At 41.5% G+C, this 16,161-nt stretch overlaps 3 protein-coding genes across 3 annotated transcripts; 1 reads left to right on the forward strand and 2 right to left on the reverse strand.

Annotated features, from left to right (window-relative positions):
• Positions 1 to 859: 859 nt before the first annotated feature.
• LOC127761673 (non-specific lipid transfer protein GPI-anchored 7-like) lies at positions 860 to 1,894 on the forward strand. Its single transcript, XM_052286000.1, has 2 exons — positions 860 to 1,330; positions 1,411 to 1,894. The coding sequence occupies exons 1-2, from the start codon at positions 907 to 909 to the stop codon at positions 1,587 to 1,589; spliced, it is 603 nt and encodes a 200-aa protein (XP_052141960.1). The 5' UTR covers positions 860 to 906; the 3' UTR covers positions 1,590 to 1,894.
• Positions 1,888 to 5,095, reverse strand: LOC127761672 (uncharacterized). The gene is made up of 2 exons (XM_052285999.1): positions 4,420 to 5,095; positions 1,888 to 2,379 (listed from the first exon to the last, which is right to left on the reverse strand). The coding sequence occupies exons 1-2, from the start codon at positions 4,867 to 4,869 to the stop codon at positions 2,218 to 2,220; spliced, it is 612 nt and encodes a 203-aa protein (XP_052141959.1). The 5' UTR covers positions 4,870 to 5,095; the 3' UTR covers positions 1,888 to 2,217.
• Positions 5,096 to 9,379: 4,284 nt separating this feature from the next.
• LOC127763523 (prohibitin-3, mitochondrial-like) lies at positions 9,380 to 10,433 on the reverse strand. The gene has a single exon (XM_052288254.1). It carries the CDS (start codon positions 10,341 to 10,343, stop codon positions 9,495 to 9,497), a length of 849 nt encoding a protein of 282 aa, XP_052144214.1. The 5' UTR covers positions 10,344 to 10,433; the 3' UTR covers positions 9,380 to 9,494.
• Positions 10,434 to 16,161: the final 5,728 nt, after the last annotated feature.

Here is a 16,161-nt window from a genome sequence, read left to right on the forward strand (position 1 = left end):
CTTAAGCATCTCTATTGTTTTATTTGAGCTCCGATTCTAGAGACATTCTTACCATCTAGAAAATATTTTTTATTCCGATAATGTCATTATTTATTTCATATTTTATTATATTTTCTTTATTTTCTTTCCTAATTTTTATTTTGCAATTTTTCAGAAGGTGATGTTTATTTTAGTAGTAGTATTGTTGAAGGATCTAGATGTTACCGGTTTAATTTATTGAGAATTAGTATAGAAGTTTCTGGAGAGACTATAAGCTGCAAGAAAGCTTGAGCTCTGTGGCATCTTTTCTTGCTCCATTTGTGTTTATTTTTTTTTCACAAAAGAGTCTATCATTTATCTTGGAAGCTAGATGCGCCGAGTGAACCAATCAGCTGGCTGGATCTCCAACCAGCTTTAGAAGTATAGCTCCGTTTCAGGTTATAAAACGTTTTGACTTTGGTCAAAGTCAAACTATTTTAAGTTTAACTAAATTTATAGACAAATATAATAATATTTATAATACTAAATTAGTTCCATCAAATCAATAATTGAATATATATTTTCATAATAAATTTGTCTTGGGTTGAAAATATTACTACTTTTCTCTATAAACTTAGTCAAAGTTAAAGCAGTTTGGCTTTGACCTTGAAACGTCTTATCAACTGAAACGGAGGAGAGTAGTTTTTTTTATGGAACCGAATTCTGGAAGGAGTAGGTTGTAAACAGCCGCCGTTTGCCATATACATATCCAAATCGCAAGTCTCCCGCCATCGCATTGCCCGCCGAAATAGCCTCCCTGCACATCACGCATTCACGTTCGCACGCAGAGGCCTTAACCAGTCAAACGAACCCACCCCCAAGCATGCAAACTTCACAACCACACGTCGACTCGTTCGAGAGAGAGCTAGCCCGATCGATTGATCCGCGATGCGCTGCTCCGGCCGCCTCGCCGCCGTGCTCTTCCTCCTCCTCCTCTCGGGATCTCGCCTCGCCGCCGCGGGCAGAGGCGTCGCTGGCCCCGTCGTCGCTTTCGCCGCCGACGCCGTCGCGGGCGCCCCGGGCGGCGGCGGCGGCGGCGGCGGCAGCTTCCCCGCCGACCCGCTGCTGCCGTGCATGGAGGAGCTCCTGCCGTGCACGGCGTACCTGGGGTCAGGGCGGAGCCCGTCGCACACGTGCTGCACCTCGCTGCACGACGGCGCCGTCGACGAGATGCAGTGCCTGTGCCGGCTGCTCGCCGACCCGGAGCTCCTCCGCACCTTCAACGTCACCAGGGACCAGATGTTCCGCCTCCCCTCGCGCTGCGGCCTCCCCGTCGGCTGCCACGCCGGCGCCGCCGGCAGCCCCGAGCCAGGTAAAACGGTCACTACCCGCCACGCCGGCGGCCGGCCGCCGCGCCAACTTTGCACCGGTTTGATGTAATGATGTGTGCAGTGGTGGAGGCGCCGCCGCCGCCGCCGCCGGACGAGACGGAGGGCCAGCAGGCAGGGGGCGACGATTCGTCGGGCGGCGGCGACCGGCGGAGAGGCGCCGCCGGCGCCGGCCGGCGCGTGATCGCCGCGGTGGCTTTGGGCGGAGCAGCCTCCGTCGCCGCGCTGCTTCACGTTTTCTGATGATCTCGCACGGCAACAGGCCGATCAATTATTATTATTATTATTTTTCAGCTTCTTTAGACTGTCAGTGCCTCCCAGTAATTTAGCGGTAGAAGATATGCAATGTGGCAATGCAAATGAACGGTTATCGATGGTTAATTTGTTTCGACGTAAACATGCTTATCGATGGTTAATTTCTTCATGTAATCAGGTTTAGATGAGACCTTGAGGTTGAATATGTCGTTCGGCTTGTGATGCGAACATCCCAGATTCAAAAACATCAAGCAAAAGAGCTATAGTTTCAGCCAAGAAGTCGAAATGGGAAGCATCATCAGACTCGCTATATTTCCCTGATTTTTCAGGTACCACAACTCGCAGCTCAGGTTTTCTAGCTCTGATCAATAAGAACCAGATACAACATACAAGGCACGGTCGGAAGCAAAAGCTAGTTTTCTTCATGCTGGAGAAGTGACTCAACTAAAAGCTTCCAGAGTTCATGGATTGGATGCCAAATGTTTACATCGGCTGCAGATTAATTTCCATGGAGAGCCACGATTGTTCTACTCACCTTAACATTCTACGGCTCTTGGACGTCAGATACATATAATACACAGAAATTTTTTACCTTGTAATGAATCGATTTTTGATCTCATTGTGGATGGCCTAATGGCTCGACAGCGGTTCTGAAGAGAAGAACGTAGACCTTGTCGACGGAGAAGTACAAGAAGCCTCCCACAGAGTGAGTGACATAGGAACCAAAGCCTGTACCAACAATGCAGTGCCAAGCAGGACCATATGTTGCGTCGAATTCCTGCAAGAAAATGAAAAACCACATTAACAATGGCTAAGACATTTCATCCTAGTTGGCTCAGTGAAAAATAATGTAAAACGTAGTGTTCAAAAGGAAAAATAATAATACAGTAGGGAAGTTGCTACAAACTTCAACCTAAGGTGCAACCGTGCAAGTGCAACCGATATTCTGAACATTAGCATTCTGTAGTAACCAACCATCCATATGAGAACCACTGTACATAGCCAGTTTAGGAGCACTGAGAATCAGAGCTTACAGACATGCACTCTGAACTTTTTTGTGTGAACCTTGAACAAGCTGAACAACAGAATTCGATGGAAGGTGCTGGGAAATATGATTGGCAATTAGGACTAAAAAAATGTGCCCTAATTTTCATCTGCCTTTCAGGGATATCTAAATTTCATATAGTTTTTTTTTTCATGTGATACATAAATGCCTGATGAAAAAATTATTTCAAGTAGCAGGTGCCTTTGGGCATGAGTATTTATTTAACATAGGAGGTTTGCTATAAAAGTATCATTCCTACAAAAGGTGTAAGACTGCAGAAAATCTTGTTGGGTCAAGCGGTCTTCTGACTTCAGATAGGGCTGCAATTTTGTAAGTAACTCTTCTTCTTAATACAATGATGCGCAAATCATTTGTGTATTCTCAGAAAAAAGACTGCAGAATATGACGAAGTAAACACAGAAATATTCTTTTGCACCACATCCACAGGTAAGAATTAAGATGTTGATAAGTTAGCACGTTGAGGTTATTAAGAAGGATAGGCAGACCTCTAAGTCGAACTGTCAAAGTAGTCATAAGTAAAAGCAAAATACTGTTACTTCTTCTAGACAAAGTATTTTTTTTATTCAGGCTTCTACACAAGGAATGCACTTTACCATCCATTATTACATTGTTTTAGCCATATGTTGACGACCAATGCTAACAAATAGCACTCATTCACAAAATTGAAACCTTGAATGAAAACCATCTAACTACAAAGCAAAATATTGTGTACCTAGATGGCATGCATCCATTTTTTAAGCAACCAATTTGCGTACCTCTTTAGAGGATGCATTTAGTTAATCTACCATTGAGCACACAGAAGTCTAGATTGCTCTCAGATTCTTGTAATCAACAAATTTCTAGAAGATCTGTTCCACATTTTAATGCTCAGGTAATGAGCTACTCCGGCTAAAATATAAAATCAGACAAAGCAAAAGGATCAGATGGTGTGAACAACAACATATATGAATGGGAAATTCTGTTAGGGGAATGGCGAAGAATGAATCTTACAACACAGGGGTAAAACAAAAGCCAGCTTCTGAGCTTCACGGGTCACAGCTAACAAATGCTGGATGTCACATGTGTTAGGCTAAGCTGTCACAATTGCATTTCTGGTATATGATTCTAAAGTAGCTTTTCCCCTATCCAATGTTGGGACCAAATGATAACACATCTCTAACAGAAACAGAAAATTTTCAACCATAGTCACTTTCTTCAAGATATCCCTTCCAGTTATTTATAATAGAGATGCTGGCATTGCACCTGTCTATCTATCTTTGCTAAACTAGCCTCAAAGACATCGTTTTCCTTTTCCCATTTTCCTGTTTTTAAGTTTCCCATCACTAGCCACCTCCTTGCTTGAGTTGTGAGGCTATATATTTCTTGCACAAATTTCTCAATCCCCCAACCATATTCTTTACTACTCCCTCCGTTTCGAAATGTTTGACACCATTGACTTTTTAGCACATGTTTGACCGTTCATCTTATTCAAAAACTTTTGTGAAATATGTAAAATTATATGTCTACATAAAAATATATTTAACAATGAATCAAATGATATAAAAAGAATTAATAATTACTTAAATTTTTTGAATAAGACGAACGGTCAGACATGTGCTAAAAAGTAAACATGTGCTAGAAAGTCAACGGCGTCAAACATTTCGAAACGGAGGGAGTACAAATTTACCACCCCAATACTGCACTGTGCCACTGTCTACGTGTACTCGAATAGCTTGAACAAACTGTAGCCAATGGCGAGACGGATGGTTTTACCTTCTTGAGGGCGAGGGCGAGGCGCTTGCTGTCGAGCCGCGGCATGGCGGCGACGGCGTCGAAGGCGAGGCGGACCGCGCGCCGCTGCATCGCCAGCGGCATGTCGGCCGCGCGCACCCGGACCGACACCTTCCTCTCCTCCTTCCCCTTCTCCATCTCCTTCTCCTTCCCCTTCCCCTTCCCCTTCCCCTTCCCAGCTTGGCCGCCACCGCCATCCCCTCCCTTGACCTCCCTCTTCTCCACCACGGCGGCCACCGCCGCCGGCTTCTTGGCGGCCTCCTCGACTCGCTCCGGCTGCGGCTCCATCTCCAGCTGCAGCTTCGTCTCGGGCTCCGGGGGAGGCGTGGGCGGGGGCGGGGCGAGCGCCGGCGCGGCGTGGAGCTTGGTGCGGCGGATGAGCGAGCTGAGGTAGCGGCTGCGCTGCTCGAGGTCCTCGGACGCCGGATCCATGGCGGGCGTCGGGGCGTGGGCGGGGGCGTCGGAGTCGTCTTCTGCTGCTCTTCCTTCCAGGGTGCGGGGACGCGGGGCGTCGTGCTCACCTGAGGCGGCGGCGGCGGCGAGCGTTGGTCACCACCATCGCTGCCTGCGCCGCGGCGCGGAGGTGGTGGGGGGAGATGGAAATGGAAGTGGCCAAAGGAGAGGTCGTGGTCAAAGCACAGGGGAAGGACATGGTATGGTAGTACTAGCGCCGGTTCACGAGACGAGGAGGTGTGTGGGGTCCGTTTCCTTGGCCTTTTCCCGATGGTGATAGGTAGTGACCCGGCGAATGTGGTGAGCGAGACCGATTTGAAACTTTGAACTCCTAACGAATGTAGTGATTGGTTGAAGCCTTGAGGGGATTGTCGCAGAGAAATTACGCTAGAAATAGCTACATTTTGTAACGAGGGTACTTCCTTTATTTTTTATATAATATTATTGATTTTTAAATATATGTTTCACTATTTGTTTTGTTTAAAAATTATGTGTAAATGTATAAGATATAAATCGTGCTTATAGTATTTTAAGTGATAAAACAACTCACAACAAATAAATTATAATTATATTTTTTTAATAAAATGAATGGTGACAAAAAGTCACCAGTATCATCTATTAGTATGTAATTGTGAATTGTGCAGTTGTTTTAAGCTGGCATTTTCAGTGCTACTGTGTGATCGACACGGATGGTTGTTTCAAGTTGGCATTTTCAGTGCTACTGTGTGACCAACACGGATGGATTTAGATCAGCTATAGTTGTACTTGTATGGATTCTTATCGGAATTTCAACTCTTAAATTTAACTTGAAGAACTAGTTTGAAGTGAAGTTGTGGAGTTATTGAATCACGCTCTATATCTCTAGTTCATTTTATGGGAACACTCCAATGGTCCATCCTGTTCCATTCTCTTTCTGAGTAGAGCTAAAGCTGTTGTTTAGAGCTTGTTTGGTAGAGCTCCAACTCTTAAATTTAGCTTCAGGATTGGAGTCTGGAGTGGAGTTGTGAAGCTGCCTAAACCCAACTCTACATCTCTAGTTTATTTTGTGAGAGCACTTCACCCAGCTCCGCTCCCATTTTAAGTGGAGCTGGAACTGTTTGGCTGGGCTCCAGCTCCAGAAGAGGTGAAGTAAGAGCTGAAAATTGTTTGTTTTAGTTTGTTTGGACTCTCTAGATGAGATGAGACTCTGCTCCTTCGTCCCCGGAGATCTCAATTTCAAGGCTTATTTGGACATCCGAGTGTCATCATTGCAACAACGCTCATATTTAAAAAAAGATATTCCCTCTATCCCAAAATAGCTTTAGGGTTGAATTTATTTTGGAACATAGGAGTACACCATAAAACAAGTTTTTGGTAAGTCCAATGCCAGTATGCTCCATCAGTCCATCATCGAACTTCAATCCCTCAGAATAAACATTACTCCCTCCGTCCTATTTTAAGTGCAGCTATGATTTTCCGTGCACAACTTTGATCGTTCGTCTTATTTGATTTTTTTAAAAAAAATAAAAACATAAGTCACATATAAAGTACTATTCATGTTTTATAATCTCATAATAATAAAAATACTAAGTATAAAAAAAATTCAAATAAGACGAACGATCAAAATTGGGCACGAAAACTTATGGTTGCACTTAAAATGGGACGAAGGGAGTAGCAATTTAAGATCACATAAAAGCCAATATGAAATAAACAGAAATGGCTTCAAAATGTAGACTAAACTACGATGGGTAAAGAAAACTGGGCTCTTCTGACATTTTGACTAATCTTGTGCATAAACTACGTAACATTGCTTAATCTCGTACATTAATTACATAAAAGGAAATCAACAGCAAGCAAATCATAAACCGTACATACCAGAATCAATAGAAAGACTATAGCCACATCCCAACTCCGTGTTTTGGAGTTTCAGAAACAGGCTTTACTATTTGTTGTGTAATGTGATCTAAAGCAAAATTCGTCACAGAAGGCAAAGCCCAATAACTAACAGTAATAAATGTTCTCACATGTAAATGCTCTCAAATCAACAACAGTGACTGTAATCAAAGCCCTGTTTGTTTTCATAAGAGCAAGGATAATAATATAGCCCACTTTCTACTATTAGCCTATACTAAAGTCAACACATATAAGAGCACCCGTAATGGTAAAGTAAGGTGCTATCTATAAAACATGTACATCTCAGCAATAGACTAGATTAATAGTAACCACTTCAATGGTATGTCTACATGGGTATCTATTAGCCTATACTAAAGTCTACATGGGTATCTATAGCTCTCTAATGCATTGCCTTGTTTTTCTCTATAGACTATCTCCTGGTTAGTAGATAGCTTTGCTCTCTCTCTTCATTTAATCTCTTCCAAATAGGAAAATATGCTGACATGGATCTCTTGTAGAGAGCCTATAGATAACCATTGCGGGTGCCCTAATAGATTAGCTATAAGGTTAGCTATAATTTTCTTCTTCTATCTCTATCTCTCACTTATACATTTAATGTATTTGTCTTGGAGCTTGTGTTAAGCTAGCTCTTGCATGAGAGCCAACACCTTCTCTTTTGTTTACATCTTTCCTCCACATAAGCTTATAGTAGGCTTACAGCTTACTATTATACTTGCTCTAAGTCCTAGGGCTAAAAATTCTAGGACTAAAACATAAGTCCTCTTTAGTCATATCCTGTTTGTTTGGAGGGACTAAAAGAACTAAAACTCATTTAATGACCTATCTAGTTGCATTTCATCCAGCACCTACATGCTCTAGTAGCACTTCATCCAGCACCTACATGCTTCATCCATTCAATAGTAGATGTGCTATAGGCCTTTAATCCCAATTAGCACTTCCCCAGGGACTTATGGACCTAGGTAGTTTTAGCCTTTTTTTAGTCCCTATGTTTGATATTTTAGAGGCTAAAAGAGACTAAAGTGGAGGGACTTATGGATTAGCCCTAACTGATTTAGACTGGAAGTTTGGAAGCTAACATTCCGGAAAAGTTTCAGATCAGTAAACTCAGGCTGCCAGTAACAGTACTGAACTACTGAACACAGCAGGCTGTGTTTGCATGCACCTTTTCTCATCCCCTCTCTCTCAGTTTTCCACGAGCACGTTTTTTAAACTGCTAAACAGTATGTTTTTTTAAAAAGTTTCTATACGAAAGTTGCTTAAAAAAATAAAATTAATCCATTGTTGAAAAAAAAAAGCTAGTACTTAATTAATCACGTGTTAATGGACTACACCGTTTTCCGTGCGTAGGAGTTAGTTCCATCTCCCCCATCCGAACTCGATGCCATGCTACCATAATTCTATTCATCGCATGGCCCTCAACGATCGGAGTGGTAATATACTGATTTGATCATATTCAGATCAACCCATCAAAATGGTCCAACAAAGCGCAACAATGATCCCAGACAAAACAGGTGTTTATGAAAAAAAAAGTTCTCTATACATTGTTCAGTGTTTCTAGTGGTTCACTTAACCAAGAAAATGTACCACAGAACAGAAGAATACCAGGCAACCCTCATGATAACGGCAGATTGACTATCATAACAACAAAGATGAGGGGGAAAAACTGCCACAATATCAACAAGTCAATGTAGAGCTTTAACCAGACAAACCGAATTAGAGCAAACAATTTCATAAACAAAGTTGCTTTAGTGCAAAATATCTGATACCTGCATTGCAATAGTCGAAGGATCACAAAATTCAACAGACTACCACAGGCGAGAGTGGGCTTGCCATAATTTGTAAAGAAAACAGGGGTTATCTGTTTTTTTTCCTTTTAACTGCGTAGTACATACAGAACTGTAATTCATTAATTAACTGCATAACAAGGAAATCAACAAACAAATGATAAAATGAAAGTACACATTGCCATCTCCCTGCTTCCAATTTTTCAGAAACAGAGTTTATAATTTGCTGTGCGATAGGAACTAATGCACATCTTTGTCGCGGAAAGCAAAAGTGCAAAACCAAATAATCGACTGTAGAAAATGTTCCAACGCAACAACACTAACAGTCTTACACCCTTATCCCACCATCGACTGGAAGTTTGGAAGCAAAGATAACCTAAAAATATTTCACTACATGATTCCAATTCAATGACATGACATATTAGCATAATTCCATTCATCACATCCTCCACAATGTTCAGACTTAAGACTAACTTCAGACAAAGCAATCAAAATGGGCAAACAAAAGCTGCAACAAACTGGTTATCTGAAAAAACAGGGGGTCTTCTGTCCTCTTTATATACACTGTTCGGTTCATTATTCCTAAGGGCACAGATGCAATCCTCGTGATAAGGGCAGAAACATGTCAATCCAATGCTAAAAGAATTATCATAGCACAAAATTGGATAAAACAATCACATCATCAACAAAGCAATGTAGATCTCTAAATACAAGATTCCTGCATTGCAGTAGTCGAAGGATCACAAAATTCAACAAATTACCACATATTTTGGGCGAGACAAATGCAGCAATTGTTCGACAATTCATCTCCATCAGTGGAAAATTTATGAGCATTTTATCATTGCAGAAATATCCAATAATACCATGAAGTGATAATAAGATCTAAAAGGTAATGCAACTGACTAAAGGGAAAGGCGATTGATTCATTCACCGAGCGCCGTTGAGACCAAGCAGCATCTGGCTGCTGTCGCCGGCCGGGATGTACGAGACATTGGGGGAGCGGGCAAGCTCCCCAGCGATCTCCTTGGCGGCTTCGATCCTCCTGAGCTCGATCAGGCCGGTCCCCGCGGCGGCGGTGGCCTCGGAGATGAGTCGCGCGGCCTCGCTCTCCCCCTCGGCGCGGACGATGGCGGCGCGCCTCTCCTGCTCGGCGCGCGCGACGAGGAACCTGGACCGCTCGGCCTCCTGCTGCGCCACCTGCTTCTTCTCGACGGCCTGGGAGAACTCCGGGCCGTAGGCGAGGTGCGTGATGGCGACGTCGTCGAGGACGATGTTGAACTCGGCGGCGCGGCGGATGAGGGAGTCGCGGACGAGCGCGGAGACGTGGGGGCGCTCGGTGAGGAGCTGGTCGGCGTTGAACTGCGCGACGACCGCCTTGAGCACCTCGTTGCCGATGGAGGGGAGCACCTTCTCGTCGTACTCGAGGCCCAGCGAGGTGAAGATGTCCGGGAGGCGGTCGACGTCGGGGCGCGCGAGGACGCGGAGGGTGAGGCTGACCATCTGCAGGTCCTTGGTCCCGGAGGTGGAGGAGAAGCTGTGCGGGCGGGTGCGGATGTCGAAGATGAAGGGCTTCTGGAGCCAGGGGACGATGAAGTGGGTGCCCTCCGACGAGGTCTCCGAGAGCACGCCGCGGAACCGGTCGAAGATGACGGCGCGCTGCCCGCCGTCCACCGTGTACAGCGCCGTCGACGCCGCCGACGCCGCGATGCCCAGCCCGGCCGCCGCCTGCGCCAGCTTCGTCAGCAGCGACGCCGCCGCCTGCCCGCCGCCGGCCATGGATCCCGACGAATGGGGGCTCGCCTGCTTTTCCGGTGGTGGTGGGTTTGGGGATTGTTTGGGAAAGGGGTTTGGGTTTTTTGGGGGATTTTGTTGATCTGGTGGGGTTTGGTTTTAAAGCCGTGCACGGGTTTCCGCATTTCTTGGAAGGGAAGAAGAACGAAACTTCCAGTGCGGAGGTCTTGCGCGTGGGCGGCCGATGGTTGGCAGGTGGCAGGGCACTAGCTTTGAGATTCGTGCTCAGGCCTGGTGGAGTGGTGGGCCGTAGGCCTGCTCCGGTAGATGCTTTGCGGTTTGGTTTTGAGATGGAAAATGTCCAATTTAACTCCCTCAAGATATACTCCATCTGTCCCAAAATATAACTACTTATCTACCAGCATTCTCTTTCCAACCATACATAACATCCTCCTTCCTATTTAAGTAGCTTAGGGATACAAACTATTGAACAGTTTCCTCGAATGAGAGCCTCGAGCACTTCTATGGAGGCTCACGTTCAAGATCATGTTTGTGTCTACTTCCTCGGTCTCAAAATACAAATACTTACTCCCTCCGTTTCAAATTGTTTGATACAGTTGACTTTTTAGTACGTGTTTGATCATTCGTCTTATTTAAAAGATTTAAGTAATTATTTATTCTTTTCATACCATTTGATTCATTGTTACATATACTTTTATGTACACTTATAGTTTTACATATTTTACAATTTTTTTAATAAGACGAACGGTTAAATATGTGCTAAAAAGTCAACAGTGTCAAACATTTTAAAACAGAGAGAGTATTATTCTAGAAAATTTAGTATAGATCGTGTTTGTAGTCTACCACCGAATAAGAGGACTTGGCTTCTACCAGCTGAGGGGTTACAGTAGGCGGCGACGAGACAATAATAGAGAATAGGGCATCAAAGCAAGCAAATGCGAGAGGAAGGTGACCAGATTCTCAACCCATCTAGCTCCTCCACTCGCGTGTCCTCGCTCTTGTACTTGACCATCCCCATACATGCAGCAGCTTAGCCTGGACGAGGGATGAAGCTCTCCCCACGCATTTCCAGATAGTGTAGCTCGGGAGGCTATTTTGCATAGCTATTTATAGGAACGAAGGTAGTACACAAAATGCAATGTTTGCCTTTAAAAATTGTGATGCAGTGGTTTGCTCATGGAAAACGCACATGCATATACATAAACTAGCTGGGTGGCCCGCGCAATTGCGCGGCTAGCACCCAAACAAAATCATATATTTTTTAAGTATGATTTTACTTAAAATTTATTAAATATCTATCTCATTGTTTTAAGACTTTGAAAGACCAAACCTTATCATCCTCGTGTTTCTAATTATATAGTTTTTAAAAGTCACACCAATGGTTATCCCTTATGTCATCTACTTCTTTATTTACTTGCTCGATCTACCACTATTTTTATTCATTCTCCTTGGAACCTTTAAAAATTGGATCTTATAGTTTTAAGAGTTTATTGTCACGTTGGATTTCGTTTATATAATTTCTAGATGTCCAGCCAAACGTTGTCATTATACTCCTCTACGGCCCATCCACTGTCTCTTCTCTCTATTGTCATTGAGATTTTAAAAATTGAACATAATTATCATTTGGGTTCATTTTTACTTTCTAGAAGTCCCGTCAAATCGTCAGCGGCTTTGCTATTGTACTTCTCTACGGCTCGCCCACTACCTTCCTTCTTTATTGTCATTGAGATTTTAAAACCGAACATGATTATTATTGTTTTTTTTTACTTTTTAGAAGTTCCGAACCTTTAAAAATTGGACCTTGTAGATTTTAGAGTTTATTGTCTTGTTGGATTTTATTTTTTATAATTTTTAGAAGTCCCGTCAAACGATGCCACTATGCTCCTCTACGGCCCGTCCGCCGCCTACTCTTTATTGTCATTGTGATTCTAAAAATCGAACATAACTATCTATCGTTGGAATCATTTTTTATTTTCTAGAAGTCCTGTCTACCGTTGGTGGCTCTGCAACTATACTCCTATACACCCCACCCGCTGCTTCTCCTTTTAATGTCATTGAGATTTTAAAAATCGAATATGATTATCAATAGTTTTTTTTTTTACTTTCTAGAAGTCCCGGCAACCACCTTACTCGTTTGCTTTCACGGGATGCCTGTCGTCCCTCCTTTTAATCGTCATTAGGATTCTATTTGGTGTTTTATTAAAAGTTTTTATATGTCATATCAACCGCCACCACTCTACTCCTTTATAGGCATGTTACTTAACTTATCTCGTTATGTGTTTTAGATAGTCTTTTCTTTAAATAGTCTTTATCTTTATCACAAATTTTAGTTATTTATAAATTGTATTCCTAATTGAAATCTTATTTTTCCTTTTCTAATTTCAGAATTTTTTTTCAAAATTTAATTAATATTGTATTGTGTTCTTTTAATATTTGTATTTTTTGCGAAGTGAGCATAGCTCAACTGGTTAGGTTCTTTGTGGTGGAACCAGCCCACCCGGGTTCAAATCCTAGATTTGACACAGGTGCTCGCATTTACGGCTAATTATTCTTTCAGTGGTAGGTGACGTACCCGTCGATAGCGAGACGCCTGTGGTGACTTCGTCAATCTCAAGGCATGCTGGCCCAGTCTTCCGGAGGTGCTCATAGGGGTAGGGTGTGCGTGTGTGCGTTCATAGGGGTGAGTGTGTGCACGTTGTGAGCGCCTGCATTTGTACTGTGTTTCTCAAAAAAAATATTTGTATTTTTTAATTTAAATTTCAGTTGTTCCAAAATTGTATTTCTACTTGAACTCTCTTTTATTTTTTTCTAATTTTGGATATTATTTTTTATTCTGAATTTTAATTAATCTCGTATTGGGTTCTTATCTGGATTCTTCTTTCAATATTGCTTATTTTTAATTCCGAATTTCAGCTAATTTTAAATTGTATTCCTACTTGGACTTTTCTTTTTTTTTTGCTAATTTCGGATCTTATTTTTATTTTTATTCCGAATTTTAATTAATCTCGTATTGGATTCTTATATGGACTATTCTTTTAATATTTCTTATTTTTAATTCCGAATTTCAGCTATTTTTATATTGTATTCATACTAGGACTATCCTTTTCTTTTCTAATTTTGGATTTTATTTTATTTTTATTTCGAATTTTGATTAATATCGTATTGGGTTCTTAATGTAAACTTCTTTCAATATTGCTTATTCTTAATTCCGAATTTCAGCTATTTTTAAATTTATTCCTACTTGGACTATCCTTTTCTTTTCTAATTTTAGATTTTATTTTATTTTTATTTAGAATTTGATTAATCTCGTATTGGGTTCTTAATGTAAACATCTTTCAATATTGCTTATTCTTAATTCCGAATTTCAGCTATTTTTAAATTGTATTTCTACTTGGACACTTCTTTTTTTCTTCTAATTTTGGATTTTATTTTATTTTTATTTTGAATTTTGATTAATCTCGTATTGGGTTCTTATATGGAAACTTCTTTCAATATTGCTTATTTTTAATTCCGAATTTCAGCTATTTTTAAATTGTATTTCTACTTGGACTCTTCTTTTCTTTTTTTTCTTTTCTCCGATTAATGTGGGAATCTCTAGCCTCCACAGCAAACGTGGTGCCTCCTTTCAAAATTGTTTTAATAATATAATAGATACCACCACTATATATGCATGTACAAAACCGCAAGTGTGCGAGGCCAACAGTACTTCAACATAAGTGTATATTCTTTGCAGAAACATGCTACAACACATACACTCATAGCGCGTGCATACTCACCTCATCCCTATGCACGCACACATTACCTATATAAACACATTCGAAAAACTGACCCTACAAAGTCACCACGGGCAACTATCATTGAAAGAGTAAATAGTCATAAATGCGAGCACTCGTATCAAGTCGAACTATTTACTCATAAATGCGAGCACTCGTATCAAGTCGAACTTGAACCTAGGTGGGTAGGTACCATAAGGAACCTAACCATTTAAGCTACGCTCACTTCACTAATGTAAGTGTATATATTTATGTTCAGACTCAAGAATCACATTGTACAAGAAATGCATATTTTCCCCATTCGGGAACCATATTGCCAAAAATGTATATTTTCCCAATTCAAGAATGTGTGGTTTTAAAACTAAAATATGCACACCAACTACTGGTTGGGAGAGATCCAACCTTGGCCCAAAGGCCTAGCCTAGCAATATACTCCCTAGCTCCATCTCAAAGTACTTTTCATTTTCTACCACTAACTTTTATGCACTCATGTGAAATAGTAAAGAATTAATCTTTATCACCACCATGATGTGCCGCATCATCGAAATAATAAACTCCGTTGGATACAACACATATTAAGTACCTAACATTGGATTTAGAATTAATGGGGCTCAGTAAAAGAGATCGAGTGTTTTCCGGAGGCTTAGCTATAATTGAAAGATTGAGAGTATGAAAATAAGTATAGTAGAATTGGTAAAAGAGGTCGAGAGTCTTCCGGAGTCTTGGAATCGGAAGATTGAAAGTAAGAAAATAAGTCTAGTATAGTTTAACGGCATACGATTTATGGTTTTGTATACACCTTGAGAAAATATATCCGATTTAGAATAAAGACTTTAGGCTGTGTTTGGAATTACATTGTGGAAATACCCATCATAATAGGTCTTTGCCAATCTTGAGTGCACCAGATTAGGTGATTGGGTCTATTCCCGAGTACTGGAAGTGATACCCATGTCTAGAATTGGACAAGCTCAAAGTCACGTCGCATTCAGTAAATAGTTCTAACTATTGATGCTTAGAACTATCCACATTTGTCATGTAAAATAAATTTATCACTAGCTTTGGTAGAATTAAAAAGGAAAGCTTAAAAAAAATTACGAGTAACATACACAAAAGTATTGGACGATTATAAATCCACTTCTTTTTTATATATACACTAGATAACCATACAGTATCATGACGGTCCGTTGCAACCACCGAAGAAGAGAACTCGGGTTCCACCGGCTGAGGGGTTATAGTAGACGGTGACAGGACAATAATGGTGAATAGGGTGGCAGCAAGCAAGCAAATGGGAGAGGAAGGTGATCACCGGATTCTCGATCCCTCTAGCTCGATCCTCCACCCGCGCGCGTGTCCTCGTGCTTGTACCTGTCCATCCCCATACATGTACGAGCTTAGCCTGGACGAGGGATATGAAGCTCTCACCTTGGCTTTCGAGTTAGTGTAGCTCGGAAGGCTATGCGGGTAACCAAATTAACGCTATTCGTTTGCACTTGTGCGTGCCAATCAGCTGGCTTTATGCAAGTAACCAGACACGTCTTTTAGCCTTTTCTTAGCAAGAGATGGTTGGTTAGGGAGATGGCTAAACTTTGATCAACTAGGGAAGAGCTAGCTAGCCTGATAAATCCACTGAACACTTATTTTTACTTGGTTAGCTATTTTTGGAGATGGCTAGTCTGATACGTAGTTTCTAGGTAGGGGCCTCTTACAAATGAATACTGTACTTATCTCCAATTTAAGCAACCAGAGGAATATATATGCTTGTATTCGAGTAGAGTTCTTTCATAGTAGTAGATGCTTAGTTAGGTAATAGTAGATGCTTAACACTAATATTAGAAAATGCCCCACGTGAACGTCTAAGATGGGAAATGCCCCGTACGTGAAAACAACAAACCAACTGAACAACTCAGAGTGGATTCATACTCTCCAGAAAACATTCTCTCGTTATTTACATATTATCCAAATAGTTATGAAAAAATATAGAAAAAATCAAATAGATAGATTAATATGTGGTATAACACACTACAAATATACAAATTAAAATTCAACTTTTACAAGTTGCAAAAAAACAA

This window comes from Oryza glaberrima, chromosome 2 (assembly GCF_000147395.1).
Source record: "Oryza glaberrima chromosome 2, OglaRS2, whole genome shotgun sequence".
Taxonomy (NCBI): Eukaryota; Viridiplantae; Streptophyta; class Magnoliopsida; order Poales; family Poaceae; genus Oryza; species Oryza glaberrima.